This window comes from Eulemur rufifrons, chromosome 19 (genome assembly GCF_041146395.1).
Source record: "Eulemur rufifrons isolate Redbay chromosome 19, OSU_ERuf_1, whole genome shotgun sequence".
Taxonomy (NCBI): Eukaryota; Metazoa; Chordata; class Mammalia; order Primates; family Lemuridae; genus Eulemur; species Eulemur rufifrons.
In genome coordinates this window covers 26,355,827-26,379,408 of record NC_091001.1, presented here as the reverse complement: position 1 = coordinate 26,379,408, position 23,582 = coordinate 26,355,827, and the positions used below count along the sequence as shown (strand labels likewise).

The window sequence follows — 23,582 nt, the reverse complement described above, 5'->3', positions numbered from 1 at the left end:
GTTTTCCATTAAAGGCTGCCCAGATAATGCTTGAGGAAGGTAAGAGTGATATAAGTTACACAAAACAGAGAGAATAGAAAATGTGATGATGCATAAGAGAACTGAATAATTAGCATTTATTAGAACTAGTAATATTTGGCACATATACTTTAGGTAAACTGTGACTCTATGTATAACCAATGTATTTTCTAGAATGCACAGTGTAAAATTTTACTATATTAAATTATTGAAATGTACAATAGTGGAATCATTGCCTATATAATGTATTATGGTTACATACATGACTGGATAAAGACATATAACAATATAACATGAGAAAAAATAACCTGTTATAAAACTGCCTAAGCACTTGTTATTAAAATCAGTTATTTTTGTTATTATAATGAATTTACATAAATAAAACCGCAATGGTTTTTAAAATTTATAAGTAAAAAAATTAGCTGGGCATGGTGGTACGTGCCTGTAGTCCTAGCTACTCAGGAGGAGCTGGGAGGATCTCCTGAGCCCAGGAATTTGAGGTTACAGTGAGCTGTGATTGCACCGCTGCACTCCAGCCTGAGCGACAGAGCAAGACCCCGTCTCTCAGATAGATAGATAAAATATATGTTTTTACTGCCAGATAAAAAGCTGAAAATTTTATCTATAAGAAAGAAATTATTATGAAGAAAATGTTTAAAAATATACTAAGAAATTCAACTGGGATTAAAAAAATTAAACAGGGTTTTATTGTTACCCTATCAATCTATTTAATACTTAAATGCCTGGGAAGATACAAAGATGAAAAAACAAAACATCGTACCCATAACTTCCTGTGTAGAACTCAATGATAATTTATTGAGTGCTTACTATGTATACTGTTTTAGGCATTAGGAGAGCAGCAATTAAAAAAAAAAGTCACATAAAGGTCCTATTCTCATAGTGCTTAGGATCTAGTAAGATAATTGATACACCACCTACACCACCACCACAGCCACCAATTATGATAGTGATACCTAGGAAAATAATGCAGAATAAGCTGATAGACAAATGAGGCTAGGGCTGAGGAGGCTACTGTTTTATATAGTGTTATCAGTGTAGGCCTCTTTGATTTGAGCAGGGTCCTGAACAAGGTGAGGGTTACTGATCAAGCACATATATTGGGGAAAGCTTCTAAGAAAAACAGTTTGTACAAAGGCTGAGATATGGAATCATATCTAGAATGTACGAGGAACAGCAAAGAGGCCAAGGGTGGCTGAAGTGGCATTAAGCCAGGCTGAGATGAGATTAGAAATGTTGTAGGAAAAGGTCACACAGGGACATGTGGGCCATGGTAAAAACTCTGAATTTTATTCTGAGAGACAGAAGCCACTGAAGGATTCTAAACAGAAGACTGACATGATTTTAAAGGGTCAATCTGCTGTGGAGAGAATGGACTGAAAGGGGCTAAAGGTGAAACAGCGAAACCTGTTGGAAAGTGCTATGCTATTTCTTATCTCTGGGCTTTCCCAGTCACAGTTGGTTTCCTCTGCCTGGAAGATTCCTACCTCTGTCCTCCTTCTGCCCGCCCCCTGCATTCATCCTAATTCTCACCAAACCTTACTCATCATTCAATCATTCAGGACACAACTTGGACTTGGTTCCTATACCAGCAAAACTTACCTAAATTATTAATCATCTAGGCTATATTCTAGTTGCCAATATACTTACCAGTGTTAGCCACATATGTAAACTATGGGAAGGCAGAGACTATGTATATTTTACTTATCCATATATCTCCACTGCCTAGAATAGTGCCTGGTATAATATATTATTAATATAAGTGTTCAATAAATGTTTGCTGAATAGAATTTCAAAGAACTAGAGAAAATTCAGTGTGGCTACAGGTTGGAATGCCTAGATTAGAAGGGCAAAGGGAAGACTGGAGAGGCAAACTACCTGACACATAATACCTTAACAAAATTGTTAAAGGCAGTATCTTGCCTCAGTTTATCTATCCAGTCTAATTTTATGCTTAGTCTCCAACTAATCTCAAACCTCACATTTCTCATGTATCTAACCACTTGCAGCTCCTCAAACATGCTATGCAATGTCATATCTATCATATTGCAGCACATCATTCCCTCTGCCTAGAATGCTCTTTTCACCTATTCGACTTGTCAAACTTCCACTCATCCTTGAAGATCCACATCCCCTCAAACAGAAACTGCTTATTGTCTCCCTGTGTCAACAGCATCCTGTAACCACTTATAACACTATCGTGCAATTACTGATTTATGTAGCTTTTTCTCCCAAAAGATTGAATTCAAGGTCCGAGATCTTGACTTACTCATTTGTACTTCAATAAACATTAGTATAATGCTAGAATCTATTAAAAGAAGAAAGAAAGACTGTCTTTTCTTTTACTCTCATTTCTTTTTTAGAAATCAAAATTTTACTATTCTGAGAACTTATAAGACCATCTTCTTCAAGAAATGATTATCATCGTATTCGCTAATTTTGATTTTGTTCATGTTTTATGTACAGTTTATAGCATATAAAACACTTTTGCTAATTCAGTTATTCTTAAGTTCAGAACGAATTAGAATTAATGAAATTTCTTCAATTCTAAATCTTCTAGACTTTTGATATGTTCAACTTAATTATTCCACAAAGTAGAAGTAATAAAATGAAGTACAGAGAATCACTTCTTTTCTCTGCTTTACATAAACTATGTAAGCTAGGCTGGAGCTCCCTACTTAGGGCAATAAAAGTTTCTTTTCCTTTTTGGACCACTACTACACAAAGCCCTAGTTATAGATAATTTTAATCTGGATGAGTTAGACATAGCCCTGTTCCATCTTTATGGGACTTACCCAAATTAGGTCTATATTTCTGATTCTTTCTCTTTAGGAAATGTAAACAATGAGCTGATGGGAAATGTTTTTATCTCTTTTCTACAACCCTTTCTCCATATCTATGTTAAAAGTTTTGTTCTAGGAGGAACTGATAACTAAAATCACATATTATAGTTTGTATTTAGTGAAAATGGAAAAAGGTACTCCCTTCAACATATTTGTCACATTAAAATTCTCTTATCAATGAACATTTACATAGTAAATACAAGATACATAAATATGTAATAGTTCTAATATGTATTAAGGATTTTTAGATAAATCCTAGTTATCTATAGAAAATCTCACCTTTTGTTAGTGGTATTAACCACCTACACTAAACTATTTTGCTGGTATCCATGATTCCTTTTTGTATCATAAAGCCTGTGTAGCTCAAGAGCTAGAAAAATCAAAATAAGTTACCCCTAGAATTATCTGAATTAGAAAAGCAAAAACAGTAAAAGAGAAGGGTAGAGATAGCTTGGGAAGGATGGAGAAAAAGGAAGATCAGGAATGGGGGTGAAAGATATTTTCTTGCTCCTGCTGATGATTTATAGTTAGCTGAATGTAGATTACATCACTCTTTCACAATGGAGATAGCATATAACTAGGTTATTTTGTGTGTATTTTTCCAAGGTACTAATAACTAACTCAATGGATAAAAACTAAGCACTTATTATGCTATTATAGGGTTATATAAACTGAGTAGGGGGGGAGGTAATTAATTCATTTTCACCAGTGCATTCTCTGCATCCTATCTTATTATATTGTAATTTATTTCCCATTCACCTATTGGTCGATATCTAGGTTGTTTTAGTTTTTCACTGTCACAAACAATGCTGAAATTAACATCCTTCTCAATGCTTCTTTGTGTTCATGTGCCATAATTTCTCTAAGATATACTACTAGAAGTGAAAGTGTTGAACAGTGGAGTATGTATATTTTTCAACTTTAGTAGAGATTACCAAATTTTCCCACATCCTTGACAACACTTAGTGTTGTTGAGATTATTGTTTGATGAATAAAAGTAAACTGCAGGATTAAATGAACAAGAGAGTCCATTTAGTATGGTATTTATGTGAATTTTTAAAGCACAAAAAATTATTTTGTTTATAGATATATAAATAGGTTGCTTCCAAGGGTAAATAAAAGGATATAAAGGTGTCTTAACTGTTATTTCTAGAAATTCTTTAAGAAAAAAATCAGAAGTAAATATGATTAACACATTTATTAATTCTGGGCGAAAGGTACATAATTATTATGTTGTATTTTTCTATATATGTCTAAATTTTCCTAATAATCAACATAACATTGTTTTCATTTACTGGTTGGAGACTGAGATTCTCATAAACTGTGGATTTTAAAACATTCAATATGTTTTTTAAAAATTCAACACTGGCTCCTGTATTTTTTTGACAAATGTTGACTTTCCTTGCTTGCTGGCACAAGATGTTTTGGGCTTATCTTGTACATTTACTGGTCCAAACCGGGACTCTAAAGAGGCCTGCTTCTTTTTAAAGACAAATAATGTTTACAGACCACAATCCAGGTCTAGGTTTAATGCCACTGAGTTTTCATTACTTTTAGGCTATTTCAGTGGTCAGACTAGGAAATGTATATTTTTGAAAAGAAAAAATTCATGGTTCACACTGACATTCCCAATCTACATGTAATATTAGGTTTTTACTTCTTTGATTTTACTCTTGGCTGTCTCTTCTCTTACTCTGAAAATATTGGTTTCCTAACAATGTTATTAACATGATTACATATTTGATTTGTCCTATAGATTCAAAATAACAATGGCAATATTATTACTAATTTTACTGAAAGGAAGTTTAGGATTTCTTTAAAGCATTCCTTGCCTTTAGAATATATTCATTCCACTAAGAATGTACAGTCAAAATACTGCATAAAGTTACTTGGCAAAATTATTTTCTCGATATTATGTTACCAACATTATGCTACTAATCAGATGCAGCCTATTCATTTGTTATATTCTTTTTCAAATTTTAGGGATTGCTTTACTTTTTAGAAATTTTTATTCTTTGGAATACATAGAACATTTACATAAAACCACATAACAAGTTCTGCTCAGAACACTTCCATTCCTGTCCCCTGTGCCTCATTTATTAATACTTCATATCCTTCTTGGTAACCATCTTCATTAATTTTTGGTTTATCTTTCAAAAGAGAGCATGTAATATATACACTTCTGCATCTTGATTTTATCACCTAAAAATAAAACCCAGAAATGTCACTATAAAGAGATTATCCTCACCTTTTTTTCCAGATGTTTGTCTTCTATTGTGTGGATATAAATTAACCAGTCCACTACTGATGGATATATGGGTAATTCTCTATATTTCACTATTATAAATAATGCCCCAATGAATAACCTTGAATGCATATTGTTCCATATTTGTGCAAGTGTAATTATAAGCTTGATTCCTTGAAAGGAGACTGCTGGGTCAAGGGGTAAATGCATACTTAACTTTAATAGACACTGTAAATTCTCCTCCATAAAGACTGTATCAGTTTTTATTCCACCAATAACCCATGAGAATGCCTGTTGCTTAATAGCCTCCCCAAACAGGGTGTACTGTTAAACTTGAATTCTTACCAGTCTGATAGGTGTGAATCACATAACAGCAAAGTTGAGAGTCTTTTCCTATGTTTAAGTGCTTATAAAATTTCCTCTATGAACTGACAGTATAACTATGCTAATTTTTCTATCACACTGTTTATCTTTTACTTTTCAATTTTTTGAAACTCTTAATGGATTAGAATATTAGTCCTTTATTTTGTAATATGAGTTGTAAGTATTTTTTTGCAGACTGGCATAGTCTTTTGATTTTTCTCATGGTACTTTCTTCTGTGTCATGAAGACGTTTCTTATTTTTAAGGTGATCTTCTAAGCTAAGATACAAATGATGGAAAGGGGCAAGCCAAAGAAATATGAATGTCTGAAAGCAGAGTGATCCAGGAAAAGGGATCAGCAACAGTGAAGTGTCCTGAAGTGGAATAAGCTTGGTTTAAGTGTCAGAAGTAGACAAACAGTGTGATTTGCACCTACTAAGCCAGTAAGAAAGGGAAAGGAACAAGCCCAGAGAGGTAGGCAAGGATGAGATCTTAGTAGAGCTTAGTAAGCCACAGAAAGAAATTTAAATTTTGTCCCTAATGTAACAGAAAACTAAGAGAAAGATTTTAAATATAGAATATCAGCTTTTTTTTAATGCAACATGACCATAAGAACCCTATTTTGGCACATTGATAATTTTAAGGTTATAAAGTAGATATTATGAAAATTATCTCCTTGGGAAGAGAATACATGAGAAAATTTACAAGAAAAGAGAAAAATCTCAATGAACTGTCACTTAGAAACCCATGTGGTGGGTAGCCAAAACTTTTTGAGTACTAACATGATGTCATAAGTAAAAAAATTCCATCCATTATGTACTTAACACAAACTTTGTTTCATGTATAAAATTATTAAAAATATTATATAAAATTACCTTCACACTATGTATATAAGGTCTATATGAAACAAATGAACTTTGTGTTTAGACTCAGGTCTCATTCCCAAGATGTCTCATTATAGATATGCAAACATTCCAAAATCCAGAAAAAATGTGAAATCCAAAATACTTCTGGTCCCAAGCATTTTGGACAAGGGATACTTAACCTGTATGACAAATTTTTTGGAAAACATGGAATGGCTACAAAGGACATTGATTTCTTTTTTTTTCTTCATATATTTAATTAAGTTAAAGTGACGTTTTAGATGGTAACATTTATGGAACTTCTGAATTTAAAGTGCATGACTTTTTATTTATAATGATTTTCTTTATGAAATAGAAAAAAGAAAAATCCAGCTTATATATACCATAACAATTATATTTTTTGACACTTTATGATCTATGGAAAAAGTTTTGAATAATCTCTTGATTTTAAATGACTGAAACAATCTTCATACAGTTCCTCAAACATACCTGATTCATTCCTGCCTTCTGAATTTTGATATTTTGTCTTTGTATTTGATATTTCTTCTACCTTGAATGCCCTGACTGCAGATCTTCATATGCAGGATTTCTCATTATTCAATTCTTAGCTTAAATCACTTCTTCAGGGAGGCCTTCCTGACCACCTTACCTAAACAATCCTCCCCAGTCACTCTTGCTATTTTGCTGATTGATTCTTTTGTAAAATTAGGGGCATGCTGACAGGCATTTTGAAAAAAGTAACAAAGAACTTCTGGAAATAAAAAATATAACACATTAGAACCTCGAGACACAGGTTAAAAAGTGATTAAAATAGCTCAAGAGAAAATTAGTGAATTGGGAAATACTTCTGAATAAACTAATTAGGATGTAACACAAAGACACAAAGAAGTGAAAAATATGAAAGAGAAGATAAGAGATATGGAAGATAAAGACCATCCTGTCTCAATGGAATTTGACAGGAAATAAAGAGTTAAAATACATTTGAAAAGATAATGACTGAAAAATTTCCACAATTGATAGAGATATCTATCCTCAGTTTTAGGAACCCTATGACACCTAAGTAGAATAAATAAAAGAAATCCACTTCCAAATATAGCCAAGCCAACCTGATGAATACCAAAAGCAAAAGAGATAAAGAGAGAGAATTTAAAGAATTTCTGATCCAGAAGAAAATCTGAGATATAGGAAGGAATAATGAACAAGGAATATAATCATGTATGTGATTCTAAACAAAAATTGATGACATAGGACAAATAGTTATGTTTAAGTTGTAATGTCACAAAAAGAGAACCACAGCACTGATAAAATGGCTGTAAGTGCTAAGGCAGGTGACTAGTTAAAATACTCTAAATTTCTTATATTAACTGTTGTGTTAACTATACATTTAAAATTTCTAGAGTAACTACAAACAGAATAACAGTAGAGTATATAACCTCAAAATAAGCAAAGAAAAAAATGTAATGAAGGTAAGAAACTTAATCCAAAAGAAAATGAGGGAAAAAAGCATAATAAATAGGACACATAGAAAACACATAAGATGGCTGAAACAAATAGTGACAAAGGTGAAGAGTGCTACAAAAGAGTACAGGATAACGTGGGAAAATATAGTAAGAGGCCCAAACTAAATATGAGTTCAGAATTAATACAAATATAGGCTCTCTCTGTGTATGCGTGTGTGTGTGTGTGTGTGTGTGTGTGTGTGTATCCAATTTTGGAGATGTGGAGAAGGTTTTCCTAAGGAAGTGATGTTTAAAACGAGACCTGGAAAAAGAGTAAGATGTATATGGAAAAACTTGGCTGGGGTTGAAGGTAGCAGCAATGACATGAGTCAGAGTGTGTGACATATTCAAGAAACTGAGAAAAGGCCAGTATGAAGACTAAAGGGAAAGAGAGACACAAGATGGGACTGAATAGGTGGGCAGGGACTGGTTCCCGGAGTTAAGATTTTAGAATTTACCCTGAGGGCAAGGGGAAGCCATTTAATGGTTGTTAGCAGGTGAGACTATCTGGAATTTTAAAATATTACCTGTTTCCTTTATCCTTACAGTCAGAGAAGGTTAGATTAGAAGGGACACAAGATCATCTAGACATATGGTTTTATTTTTTCGGTTTACTAAAACATGGCATCTTCTCAAGCATGGAACAGAACATTTTCTGCCACAAGTCTTTAGCTTCAGAAAACAAAAGGTCAGCATAGAAAAACAAGATATATAACTCTATTAGAGGATATAGAAACTTTTTTTAAACTGAATTTTAAAAAGCATTAAGTATTTTCCTAACAGAATCACAACAGACTTACTTTATTAACATCATACTTAAGAATAACAGATATATGGCCCTCTTAACACTTCAGCTGAGGAGTTCACCTACCTTAATCACAGTCAAGAAAACATAACAGTGGTAGCAGCAACAAGGGATACTTAATGACAACTAAATATATCTCTGAAATTCACGTCTTATTCAGTGTTGCCTCTCAATTGTTCACTTGAAGCCTACTTTAGTATTAGCCCTGTACATAATTTGTTTAAAAAAATCTTAAACTAGGGTTCCAAAGCTTAATCTACTCATAATATTGTGAAGTAATTTTAAGAAATCTTAATTATCTCTTGCTAATTACCTTAAGGGAAAAAAATCCTAAAAATTTCAAGTCATTATAAGGCAGTGCAAGTGCATGTGCATTAGGACATTCATTATAATGACACTTAATGTTCCACATGCTGTTCTAAAAAGTATAAAGATATTTCAGAATATTTTCCATCCAAAATGTTTAAAGTAAAATTTCATTGCTAAAATATCATAAATCCAATGGTCAAATCTCAATTCTCATTTTAGTTATCAGTGGCATTTGAGAACAGTGAAGATTTTTAATCCAATAAATAAATCTAATATGTCATACATCATACTAAGCACTAGGAACACAAAAGTGAAAAAAGATAAGCTTCCTGCTCCCACAGGAAAATTACAACAGGGAGATAAACACGCAAACAATTACAATGCAGTGAAAAGTTTACTATAAGGAAAGTTCTACCAGAATATTCACTGGACTTCATGGCAGAAAACTATACCTACAAGGCTGATGAAGTGTTTCTGTTCCATCTCTGCCCACATTTGATCTTGTTTTGTATAGGACTGGTAAATTCTTCATGGTTGTCACAATAATGATAAAGTTTCTAAATTGCAAATTTCTTCCTGTACTTTGGAATTTAGGAAAAGTTTTTACTGTAGTAAACTGATTTAAAAAAAATCTTTTAAATGCTAAGATTATTTATATTTGTTTTTAAAGTTAATGTACTAGGACAAAAAAAGAATCACTGGTATGGGCAATGCATGACTTACTTTCCTACCAGTTTCTGAGGCTCAGAGTATTTATACAAATCTGAAGAATTTAAGACACACAAAGAAACAGCATCTAATTTTTGAAACACCTGGAGAGAAAGTACAATGGAGAGGCAAATGGGAATGTTTTACTCAGGATAACCATATTTTAAGTCAGCATAGAGTTTGTGAAAGGGAAGGCAAGGACACTGAGGTATAAGGAAACTGACTTATGAAGAACAATTAAAGCTGAAAAGATCTGTATGAAAAACAGACATTTAGAGAAACATAATAGTTTTTTTTTCTTTTTTGAGACAAAGTCTCACTCTGTTGCCCGGGATAGAGTGCCCTGGCATCAGCCTTGGTCACAGCAACCTCAAACTCCTAGGCTCAAGGCGATCCTCTTGCCTCAGACTCCCGAGTAGCTGGGACTATAGGCGCTCGCCACCATGCCTGGCTAATTTTTTCTATTTTTTAGTAGAGACTGGGTCTTGCTCTTGCTCAGTCTGGTCTCAAACTCCTGAGCTCAAAGAGATCTTTCCACCTCAACCTCCCAGAGTGCTAGGATTACAGGCATGAGCAACCACGCCCGGCCTGGGCCCAAAATTTTTTAAATTCTTAAGGAAACTATTTGAAATACGGGTTTATACCTTTTATCATTGCTAATGAAACTCTTCCAAAGTGTATATTGTTCAATAAGATGTTGATGGTGAAGTCATCATGATTATCAAGACATTTAAAAATTATTTTTAACATCTTTATTTTCCAACTTTAAACATTTTAATTTATATAAAGATCAGTACATAGAATGTACTAGTGGGTACAGACACACACACACGTGCACGCACACAGACACCAAAGGGTATGTGCTCCATTTTTCTTTGTTTGGTATGCAAGTAGTCACATTTTAAGAAATTACCAATGGTTTCACAAAAGAAAATCTGATCCTGTCACTTCTCTGCTTAAAACAATCTAGTAGCTTTCTGTGGCCCCAAGAAAAGTCAAAATCCTTAATATTTCATGGCTTTCTCATAATTTGGTCCCTATTTCTTTAGCTTCATCTATCACCATTTTCCCCCTTCTTCTCTATACTACAAACCACACTAAACTAAATGATTTCTGTCCCAAAGCAAGAATACTGGGATCACGTATGATCATAAGTCATCCAAAAACTAAAATTATGAAGATGATTATTTACAGATTTACATCCACTATCATTACTCTTTCCAACCTCAGGATGGTCACATATTTCTATACTTTGCCTAGAATATCACAATAATTTAAATAATTTACATTACTTGTGTTCTATTATACATATATTTGGATCTATCTTACTACTTAAATTCATAGAATCACAGACTCTAAGGACTAGAAATTTACTTTTAAAATGCCATTTATTTTAACCACTCATCTGATGCTTTTCAATATCTCCAATGATGAGGCAACCTAATCAAGAAATCACTTTCCTTTCGAAGAAATGTGCAATCTGTAGAAATATTCTTTCTTATACAGATCGGAAAACTGTTTCCCTCTAACGTCTAGCTAGTGATCCTAATTCTAATCAATGGACCATTCAGAGAAAGCTCAGTCCTACTTTGGTGTAATAGCTGTACAAATACTTATAGATCACTATCATGTTACTTCTAAGGCTTCTCTTCTGTGGTGGGTAAGGAATGGGAGGTGAAGAGTATGGAGAGACAAGTGTTTCAGTATCTTTTATGAGTTTGTTACTATATATTTAATTCTCACATTGCTTCAGTGATTTCATTATTATTATTGCCAAACTATAAATGCAGAAATTAAAGTTCTGATAGGTAAAGTTACTTGTTAAGTAACTTAAGTAGCAGAGCTGGGATTTCGACCCCCAGGTCTGTCACATACCAAAGCCTATGTTCTAGTCTCTTTAGAACTTCCTAAAAGGAGAGGAGATGTAAGGGAGTATAAAGCATGGAAAAGCAAATTAAAAATTCTAAAAATCCTCTGCTTTCCAATGTCCAAAATTCTACATACTGATTTTTTTCCCTTGGGCCTTATGTTGTAGTTATCGTTGACATTTCTTTCTCTGTTTTATAACTTATCTAATCATTATCTTAATATTTCTCAGATATTTCCACATAAACTCATGCAACCTGAAATTAGGGAACAAAAAGGTGAAAATTATTCCCATATTTCAGCCCCTCTAAATTTTATTGATCTGTTTAGCACATTTAAAAGGCTATCTTCTTCAAACATTGACTACAATACTCTTCTTTAGAGCGTGAACTAACACCACTGCCTTTTGGGATCAAATTTGATAGCTGATTTTTTTATGGCTTCAAGAACTGACAACACTATCCCTAATCGATGTTAACAAAAGCTGCTTGTTCTCTCTCTTCCGGACAAACCCTAATTTAGCATCCTTAAATTAACACTTAAAAGTCTTTTCTTGACTTCCCCTGTGAAGTCATGGTTTTCCTTTGATTAAACTGTCTTAGACAAGTCCAACACGGCCTTCATCATGAAAGGCTTTTATAAAAAACATCTCTATATAGTAAATTAAATAATTACATTATGTTTATCACACATATTACCTTTCCTTTGGTTCCCAGTTACATCATAAACAATGGGAAGGTAAATCATCTATTTTATTTCTGACCTAAGTACAAAAAACTGAACAGCAAGTACATAAAGTTTTCAGCTATAAAAATAATTTTTCTCATGAACATCTCTTTACTAGTATCCTTTATTTTTAAGTTGTCTGTTAGGATTCTCTTACAGTTTATTGTGAAAAGGGATGAGAACAACTCAAATAAATTCCTCTTTTATAAACAATTAAAGATGCAATACAAAAAAAGCTCTAAATTTGCATTTTTCTATAGTTCATGTTATATAGACAAATTAAGTGATATTACATCTAAAACAAATTTTCTTATGAATATAAAAAGTTCTATATATATATATTTAAGGATATTAAAGCATAAAATTATATATCACATGGACAAAAGAATTCTTACCTTGCTGAGTATTTTGTTCTTGCATTCGATTCACAGTGAGGTCTAAGGGGCCTTCCTGCTCTTCCTGGAGGGAGTTTTCCGCTTGATTCATTTGGATACTTTTACATATTAGGCTTGGTCCAATTGAACCATTTCTATTCTCTTGAATTTTACCGCTTTTTGAAATGTACTCAATTGCAAACTGACGTATCATCTTTTTCATTAATTCCTGAGCAACTAGGGGAATGTTAGGATCACAGTTCTGAGGAAGATCTAGGGAAGAAATAAATATAATAATCATTAAAAAAAGAGAAATGCAAATTACCAATCTTTAAACTTATTTTATTACAAATTAATGATTTCAGAAATCTTTTAGCATCAGTCCATAATTGACAATAGTTTCTGAGACTTAGCAATAGAAGCCTCATAGATTTAGCTTTATGATAATACAGCGATCAAAAACATGGCCTATTTAATCATTTCTTACAATTAAATATTCTCTGTCCCAAACTAAAATACGGACAATGAATTACACAGAATGACTTATTTTGAGAGTTTTAATATCCATTCATATATATTTTATTTGATATTAAAACATTTAGTGTGTGAACATAAATTTTATATATTACGTAACCATAAACAAGTGGTTTTTAACTTAATATAGAGTAAGAACATGCATTAATTATTTAAGGAAACATCTAAATTCATAACTCTGTATTCACTGAATTCCTCAATTCTGTCAAATGTGCATTTCATATATATCCTGAATGTCATCATCAGGGATGTTTTTCCCCCCAACTTTTTATATACAAAAATTTCGATCATAAAGAAAAAAATTAAAGAACAGTATGATACTGAGCGCCTCCATCAAGATTCAAGAATTGTTACTATTTTGCCCAATTTGCTTTCTTTTTACTACTAGAACCACTGAAATTGTAGAATCATGACATTTCAATCCTAAATATTTCAGCTTGCATCTCCTAAGACTCTCCTGTAAAATGACAGTACCACTATTGACAGTCTTAATCAATCCTCAAACCCAAAACATGCTGACCAACTACAACTATAATGAAGTTCAGCAGTAATAAATAATTATACGTGAAACTTGCACAACAGGTAAAAACAATTAAATGATTTTAAAATAAGAAGCATAGATAAGGATAGATCACTCATATACACAATATATAATAATGATATAGAGTTTTGGTATTGTGGGTGGTGGTGTTGGCTTTTTTACACAAATTTCTGGCCTTGCTGCAATCCCTTTATTTATTCTGCCCCTTTAGAGGTAGAGTGATTGGTAAATTGGGAAGGATGACTAGTGATACCTGGGTAGACTCCCTACTTCTTTCTCTTAGAAATGGACCTACTTCTACAGATACTAGTTCTCTGTACCTTAAATGTCTAATAGCTTACCCAGGCAGGCAGATCAGTGTTACATGAATAGGCCTGCCCAGATTCAGGGCTGTTGGAGACTGAAGGGGTAAGTCTCCCTAGTTTTGTGTTTCAGTATTAGTTAACACACTTGTCTGAAAGATTTGAAAGTTCTCTAACCAGTACCTATTGTTAATAAGTCCAAAACTCTAAAATGCAAAGTTTGAAAATCCACTATTTAGAGGTAAGGAGAGGCAACAAATCCACCTCTACCACAACTACCATCACAATTGGTAGCAAAATGTGACTTAAGCTGATATAAGTCTATTTATGATCCTGTAGAAATATCAATGTATTTGATCATAGGGTGCTATTTCAGACCTGGTGCAGATACTACACAATAAACATTGTATTATCTCTTTCAAAACAAAGAATTTTGAATTGTGAAAAATATCTGAGTCAAGGGACTAAGGGCCTATAAGAAAAAATAACATTTTAGCCTTCACTTTTATTCTTTGTTTAGAACCTGGCAGGGAAGAGGGGCACTGGAGTAAAGACCTAGCTATAGGTTAGAATCTTAGCCATCTTTATGAACATATAGGCTGGTTACATATTCTCTCCATGTTTTAAGTTTCTCTATTAAAACACAACTGGGAAATCATAATAGGGCTGCTCACAGGATGTTGTAGAGATTATATGAGATTGTAGATACAATACTTAAATCTGTACCTGGCATATTAACAGTTCAGTAAATGTTAGCTCTTATCAGAGGTCATAGAGGAAATAAGAGAAACAAAAAGATGCAGACTGAGCACTTCTATTTTATTTAAACCACAAAACGGCAAATAAGCAAAAATATGAGTGGTCTTTAAAAAGTTCACAGAAAATGCATATTATGAAAAAACTATGCATGGATTTGAAAATTTTTTTGCACCAAAACAAACTCTTACTAACTTGTTATAACAGGTCTGAACAGGACCTAGAGTTTAGGGAACTAAAAAGAATAAGACATCCCTTTGAAAAGAACTCCTGTGCAAGCAACATGAATTCTGATAAAATTGAAGCAAGAACAAACAAAAAATTTATGGTGAAGCTTTGATGGAAGAATGGTGAAATCACTGATCTTTACCAAAAGTTTATGGGGACAATGCACCCAAAGAAATGAGCAGGTTACAAATGAATAACTCATTTAGGAAGGGATGAGACAATGTTGAAGATAAAGCCCAGAGTAGCAGACCATCCATATCAATTGCAAGGAAAAAAAAATTCATCTTGTTCATATCCTAATTGAGTAGGATCAACAATTAACAGCAAAAAAATAATAGTCAATACCACAGACATCCTAAATGATTCAGCTTATACAATTCTGACTGAAAAATTAAAGTAAGCAAACTTTCCACTCAATGGGTTCCAAAACTGTTGAACCCAGATCAGCTGGAGATCACAACAGAGCTGTCAATGGAAATTTTAAACAAATGTAATCAAACTCCTGAAGCATTTCTTCAAAGAACTCTAATGGGAGATGAATCATGGCTTTAACAGAATGATCCTGAAGACAAAGCACAACCAAAGCAATGGCTACCAAGAGGTGGAAGTGGTCCAGCCAAAGCAAAATCAGACTGTCAAGAGCAAAGGTCATGGCAAAAGTTTTTTGGAATGCTCAAGGCATTTTGCTTGCTGACTTTCTGGAGGGCCAAAGCACAATAACATCTGCTTACTATTGGAGTGTTCTGAGAAAGCCAAAGCCTGAGCAGAAAAATGCCTGGGAAAGCATCATCACAGAGTCCTTCACCAGGACAATGCTCTTGCTCATTCCTCTCATCAAACAAGGTCAATTTTGCAAGAATCTCAATGGAATTATCATTAGGCATCCACCTTACAGCCCTGATTTGGCTTCTTATGATTTCTTTTTGTTTCCTAATCTTAAAAAATCTTTAAAGCACAGTTAATAATGTAGAAAAGACAACAATGACATGGTTAAAATTCGCAGGACTCTCAGTTATTTAGGGACAGACTAAATGGCTAGTATCATTGCTTACAAAAGTGTCTTGAACTTGATGGAGCAGCTATTGAGAAATAAAGTTTATATTTTTTACTTTTATCTTTTAATTCCATTTTCCCACAAACTTTTTTTTTTTTTTAAATCCACAAATAGTATTTATTTAAGTCTGTATCTCAAGGGATACCTTGATATTAACAAGGAAGCACAGGCAGAAGAAATAGGCCTAAATGGTTTTCCTTTGAGTCTTGCTTTTAGGTGGCTTGTCATCCTACTTCTACTCAAAGTCTGACCCTAGACTCACATTTCATAATACACTGTGAAGGTCTTTGCAGAGACAGGGCTTTCCTTTTGCTTGGAAGTCCCCTCATATTTATTAAGTAGTTTGGTAACTGGGAAAATATAAAGGGCACAATTTATAAGCCCAGGTGATACTTTCTTTGTCCAGAATAGATAGCATTAGCAAGTGTAACTAAAGTTAATTACCAAAACAGAAAATTTCCAAGTTGCTCATAAGAATTCCAAATATATGTCGTTTCAGAAATCTTTGTAGGCTTCTATGAACCTTCTTCGCTACCTTTTTAAAAACCTAATCTTACTTTTCATTATGTATTTAAAGGAGATACCAGCTTTACTTTTAGGTATTTTGGTTAACTGACCTGCAATTTATTAACAACATCACCTTATCAATTCAAAATGATTAAATTTGCTAGAAAGGAACACACAAAATTAGATTCATACCATGTCGTTTTTACATACTATTAAAATTTGGTTGGTATTAATCCAAATGAGATTGTGTAAATTGAGATGTTAATTGTAATCACTAAGAAAATTTATAAAAAAAATTGTAAAAGTAATTAAAATGGTACACTAGAAATAACTGAAAGAGAATAAAAAGAGATAGAGAAGATGAATAAAACCAAAAGTTGATTCTTTAAAAACATTAAAAAAAAATTACAAACCTTTAGTTAGACTGACCATGAAAAAAATTAAAGACTCAAATTGCTAAAATCAAGAACAAAGAAGGAGACAACCACCAATATTAACACAAAAGATTATCAGGAAAAATATAAAAAATGGCAATTCAATAAATTACGTAACCTAGATGAAATGGCCAAATTCCTGGAAGGACAAAAACTATCAAACTGATTTGAGAAGTGATAGAGAATATAAACAGACTTATAACAAGTAAAGAAACTGAATTAGTACGAAAAAATGTGCCACAAAGAAAGGACTAGGAACAGATGGCTTCAACGGTGAACTCTACCAGACACTTAATGGAAAATTACTCCTAATCCTTTACAAACCCTTTAATAAAAAGAGGAAGGAACACTTCCAACTCATTTTATGAGGCCAGTATTATCCTGATAGCAAAAGCAGACAAAGAAAGCATATGAAAACTATCAAATCAAAAGAAAACTATCCATTGTTAAGACGTATCTCAGAGATACTGTGAGTTTGGCTCCAGACAACCACAATAAACCACAATAAAGATAGTGATACAAACTTTTTGGCCTCCGAGTACATATAAAAGTTATGTTTACATTATACTGTAGTCTATAAAGTGTGCAAAAGGATTACGTCTAAAAAAGTAAAAACACTTTTATTTTAAAATGTTTATTTTTAATTTATTTAAAATTTCTTGCTAAAAAATGCTAACAATCATTTGAGTCTTCAGTGAGTTGTAATCTTTTTGCTGGTGGAGGGTCTTACCTCGATGTTGACGGCTGCTGACTGACGAGGGTGGTGGTTGCTGAAGGTTGGGGTGGCTGTGGCAATTTCTTAATAAGACAACAATGAAGTTTGCCACATCAACTGGCTCTTCCTTTCACAAAAGATTCCTCTGTAGCATGTGGTGCTATTTGATAGCATTTTACTCACAAGAGAAATTTTTTCAAAATTGGAGTCATTCCTCTCAAACTCCACTGTTGCTTTATCAACTCTTTATGTAGTATTCTAACTCCTTTGTTGTCATGTCAACAATGCTTACAGCATCTTCACCAGGAATAGATCCCATCTCAAGAAATCATTTTCTTTGCTCATCCATAAAAAGCAACTCCTCATCTGTTAAAGTTTGATCATGAGATTGCAGCAATTTAGTCACATCTTCAGGCTCCACTTCTCATTCTAGTTCTCTTGCTATTTCCACCACACCTGCAGTTACTTTCCCCACTAAAGTCTTAAACCTCTCAAAGTTATCCATGAGAGCTAGAATCAACTTCTCCCAAACTCCTGTTAATGTTGATATTTTGACCTCCTCCCATGAATTGTGAATGCTCTTAATGTCATCTAGAATGATGAATCTTTTCCGGAATATTTTTAATGTACTTTGCACAAATCTATCAGAAGAATCACTATCTATGGAAGCTATACCTTTACAAAATATATTTCTTTTATAATAAGACTTGAAAGTTGAAATTACTCCTTGATCCATGGGCTGCAGAATAGATGCTATGCTAGGAGCCAAGAAAATAACATTAATCTCCTTGTATATCTCTATCAGAGCTCTTGGGTGACCAGGTACATTGCCAGTGAGTGGTAATATTTTGAAAGGAATCTTTTTTTTGTGAGTGGTAGTTCTTAACAGTGGACTTAAAAAATTCAGTAAACCACGCTGTAAACAGAGGTGCTATATCATTCATGCTTTGTTGTTCCATTTATAGAGCACAGGTAGAGTAGATTTAGCATAATTCTTAAGGACCCTAGAATTTTTGGAACAGCAAATAACCATTGGTTTCAATGTAAAGTCACCAGCTGCATTAGCTCCAAAGAGAGTCAACCTATCCTTTGAGGCTTTGAAGCCAGGCAATAATGATTTCTTCTCTCAAGCTATAAAAGTCCGAGACAGCATCTTCTTCCAATATAAGGCTGTTTTGTGTACAATGAAAATCTATTGTTTAGGGTAGCCATTTTCATCAATGATCTCAGCCAGATCTTTGAGATAACTTGCTGTAGCTTCTACATTGCTGCTTTACCTTGCACTTTTATGTTAGGAGATGACCTCTTTCCTCAAAACTCATGAACCAACCTGTGCTACCTTCAAACTTTTCTTCTGCAGCTTTCACACCTCTCTCAGCCTTCATAGAACTGAAGAGACTTGGGACCTTGCTCTGGATTAGGCTTTGGCTTAAGGGAATGTTGTGGCTGGTTTGATCTTCTATCAAAATTACTCAAACTTTCTTCACATCAGCAATAAGGCTGTTTAGCTTTAACATATCATTTGCGTGTTCACTGAAATAACATTTTTAATTTCCTTCAAGAATTCTTCCTTTGCATTCATAATGTGGCTGTTTGGTGCAATAAGCCTAGCTTTCAGCCTGTCTCAACTTCTGACATGTCTTCCTCACTAAGCTTAATCATTTCTAGCTTTTGATTTAAAATGAGAGATGTGTGACTCTTCTTTTCACTTGAACACTTAGAGGACATTGTAGGGTTATTGGCCTAATTTCTATATTGTTTGGTCTCAGGGAATAGGAAGGCCCAAGGAAAGGGACAGAGATAGAAGAACAGCTGATGAGTGGAGCAGTCAGAATACCCACAACATTTATTAAAGTCATCTTCTTATATGGACATGGTTCATGACATCCCAAAACAATTACAATAGTAACATCAAAGATCACTAATCACACATCACCATAACAGATACAACAATAATACTGAAAAAGTCTGAAATATTATGAGAATTGCCAAAATGTGACACAGAAAAATGAAGTAAACACATATTATACTATTGGGAAAATGGCATCAATAGATTTGCTCAATGCAGAGTTGCCACAAACCTTGAGTTTGTAAAAAAAAAAATGCCGTATTTGCAAAGCTCAATAAAGTGAAGCATAATAAAATGAAGTTTGCCTGCATAGACACAAAAGTCCTCAACAAATTTCTATCAAACAGAATATAACAACACATAAAAAAAAATTGTATACAAAGACCAAGAGGGATTTAGGCCAAAAATGCAAGGTTAGTTCAACATATAAAAATCAATCAATGTAATACAACATATTAACAGAATACTGGACAAAAGCCACATAATCTCCATAAATGTAAAAAAAGCCCTTGACAAAATATAGTATCCTTTCATGATAAAGCACCAAACAAGCTAGAAATACAAAGAAACATCCTTGATCTAATAAAGCACATCTATAGAAAATCCATAGGTAACATCATACTTAATGGTAAAAGACGGAAAAGTTTCCCCCTAAAATCAGGAACAAGACAAAGATAGATGCTCTTATCATTTCTATTCAATACTGTACTACAGTGTTCTAGCCAGGGCAATTAGGTAAGAAAAATAAATAAAGGCATCCACACTAAAAAGGAAGAAGTAAAACTCTCTCTTTCTCTATAGGTAACATAATCTTGTGTATGTGTATATATATATATATTTGTATATAATGTTGTACATATAAATTTCTAAGGAATCTGTACACATAAACAATATTAAGAGCTAATAATCAAGTTCACAAGGTTACAGGATACCAAATCAATATACAAAAATGAATTTTATTTAGTACCAAAAAAATTACAAAATGAAATTAAGAAAACAATCACACAACATCACAAAGAATATTTATAGAAATAAATTTTAGAAAGTGGAAAAGCTGTACATTGAAAATTACAAACAGAATACTTAAAAAAAAGAAATATGTCCTGTGTTTATAAATTGAAAAACTTAATATTATTAAGATAGTAACACTCCCTAAATTTGATCAAAGGAATAACACAATGCCTACCTAAATCTCAGCTGGAATTTTTGTAGAAATTGGCAAGCTGATCCTAAAGTTCATGTGAAAAAGAAAGGGACCCAGAATAGCCAAAAAAAAAACTTGATAAAGAAGAACTAAACCAGATGATTATCACTTCCTAATTTTAAAATTTACCACATAGTACAATAGTCAAGACTAGGTATTACTGGATAAGGATAGGCATATAGATCAATGGGTAAGAACTGAATCCAAAAATAAACCCATACATATACAGTAAATTTATTTTTGATGAGTACTTAAACAATTCAAAGTGGAATAGAGGAGTCAGTCTTTTCAACAAATGGTGTTGGGACAACTGGATATTTATATGCAAAACAATGAAGATGGACCTCTACCACATACCATATACAAAAATTAACTCAATGTGGATCAAAGACAAATATAGGAGATAAAACTATATGACTTTTAGGAGAAGACATATGTATAAACGAATTTTCATGACCTTGGTTTAGGCAATGATTTCTCAAATTTGACACTAAAAGCACAAACAACAAGAACAAAATGGATAAATTGAAATGAAAAATTTTTCGCTCAAAAGAACATGTCAAGAAGTGAAAAGATAGCCCACAGAATGGGAGAAAATATTTATAAATAATATGTCTTATAAGGATCTAATATCCACCACATATGAAGAACTCTTACAACGACAATAAAAACACAAATGCCAAATAAAAAATGGGCAGATGATTTGAGTAGACATTTCTCCAAAGAAGATATTACTAATGGTTTTTAAGCACATAACAAAATGCTTACAAACATCATTAGTCATTAGGAAAATGAAAATCAAAACCACAGTGAAATACTATTTCATATCCAGCAGGATTGCTATAATAAAAACTACAGATAATAGCAAGTATTATGGAGGATGTGAAAAAACTGGATCCCTCATACAATGCTGGTGGGAATGCAAAATGGTATAGTTGCTTTGGAAAACAGATCAGCAGTTCCTCAAAATAGTAAACATAAGCTGGGTACAGTAGTGTAAGCCTGTAGTCCCCGCTACTCAGGAGACTGAGACATGAGGATTGACTGAGTCCAGGAGTTTGAGTATAGCTGGAGTGATGTAGCAAGTCCCCTTCTCCCAAATAAGGAAAGAAAGAAAAAAAGAATTATCATATGGGCCAGTAAATTCCACTCCTAGGTAGGTTATACCCAAGTTAGTGGAAAACATATGTCCACACAAAAATGTGTACTTAAATATTCACAGAGCATTATTCATAACGGCCCCAAAGTAGAAACAATCCAAATGTCCATCAACTGGTGAATGTATAAGTGAGGTATATCCATACAACAGAGTATTTATTCAGCCATAATAATGAGTTAAGAACTACTGTATGCTACAACACAGATGAACCTCAAAAACATCATGCTATATGAAGGATGTCCATTGTAGAATTCCTTTTATATGAAATGAACTGCCTTGAATAGGTAAATCTATACAGAGAAAAAGTAATTTAGTGGTTGCCAGAGCCTGAGGAAGGGCAGGAGAAAAATGAGGAATGACTGCTAATCTGCTAATGGTTATGAGGTTTCCTTTTCAGGGTGATGAAATATTCTAGAATCAGATAGTAGTGATGGTTGCAAAACTTTGTGACTATATTAAAAACCACTGAATTGCACACTGTAAAAGGATAAATTTTATAGTATGTGAATTACATTTCAATTTTTAAGAAAAGGAAGGAAGGATAATTCAAAGGGTGGAACCTCGAGCCCAGAAGGCAGAGCCAAGAACCACAGAGAATTATTCCCAGGCCTTAAAACCTAATCAAAGAACATCCAACATTAGCCAAGGTGGATTTTAGAATTGCTATGGAACAGTGATCCTAGTGCACAGCCCATTGCCTATTTTTGAACAGGAGTGTTTATAGTGGTTATCCTATGCCTGTCCCAAAAAGGCATGTGTGGGTAGATAACTTGTCTTTTTAGTTTCATAGGTCTATAGATCAAGAGGAACTGTAACTGAAGTGCTATACTTAAGGAACTACACCCAAGTAACTTCATTTGCACCTTGAACTGAATTATATAACAAGAGTGTGGCCTCTGAGATGGCAAGACTTTTGGAGGTCTTGGGCAAGGGTGAGTGCATTCTACATATGGGAGACATATAAATCAATTGATTCCCACATCCTTGCATTCATGCCCTTGTTTAGTACTCTTCCACACTGAAAGGCAGCATTTAATGCCATTACTGAGCTAATAAGAGTGATACCTGCTCTTAAAATCATCTAAGACAGGTATGAGCCACTGCATCTGGTTTGCACTGAGGTCTTGATGCTAAGTGTGGTCACTGCTAAGTGGTGTCATTGCTATGGTGTCTAGAATATTACAGTAGTTGAGCTAATAAATTATGTGTGTGTATGTATGTATGTATATATATGAAATCACAAGTTCTTATTAATACCTCCAATACCAATCTAATAGCACAGGCTCTTCCTTTCCTTTCCCCTTTCCGTATTTTTATTTCCTTCTCCCACAGCAGGCACTCTATCAGAATTACTACACCAAGAGCACTTCTGACACCCAATCTACTAAAAACAAGTTCAAAATGTTTATCCTTAGAATAAACTCCATTGAGAGGACAAAGTAATTAATTATTTGAATTATTTTTTCCTGTGTACTATATTATCAATATAATATACAGTTAGGTTCATTTGTTTTTTTGTATGCCATCACAGGGTTCTCTCCCCATCCTTATTGATTTTAGTTTTTAAAAATGTAAAGAATTAACTCATCTCAAAAGTCAAAACTTAGAGACAGTTCACTTATTTTCCTATACCTTATACCATCTTTTCACTCCCAAAGTAATC

The 23,582-nt window shown here is 33.4% G+C and overlaps 1 protein-coding gene across 5 annotated transcripts in view; it reads right to left on the bottom strand.

Annotated features, from left to right (window-relative positions):
* LCORL (ligand dependent nuclear receptor corepressor like) overlaps window positions 1-23,582 on the bottom strand; it is a 161,592-nt gene that overhangs the window by 35,967 nt on the left and 102,043 nt on the right. For all 5 annotated transcript variants that reach the window (XM_069494350.1, XM_069494349.1, XM_069494352.1 and 2 more), the window contains one exon: window positions 12,658-12,909. In XM_069494350.1, coding sequence (XP_069350451.1) covers window positions 12,658-12,859 — 202 coding nt within the window. In that variant the 5' untranslated portion in view covers window positions 12,860-12,909. The remainder of the gene's footprint in view (window positions 1-12,657; window positions 12,910-23,582) is intronic.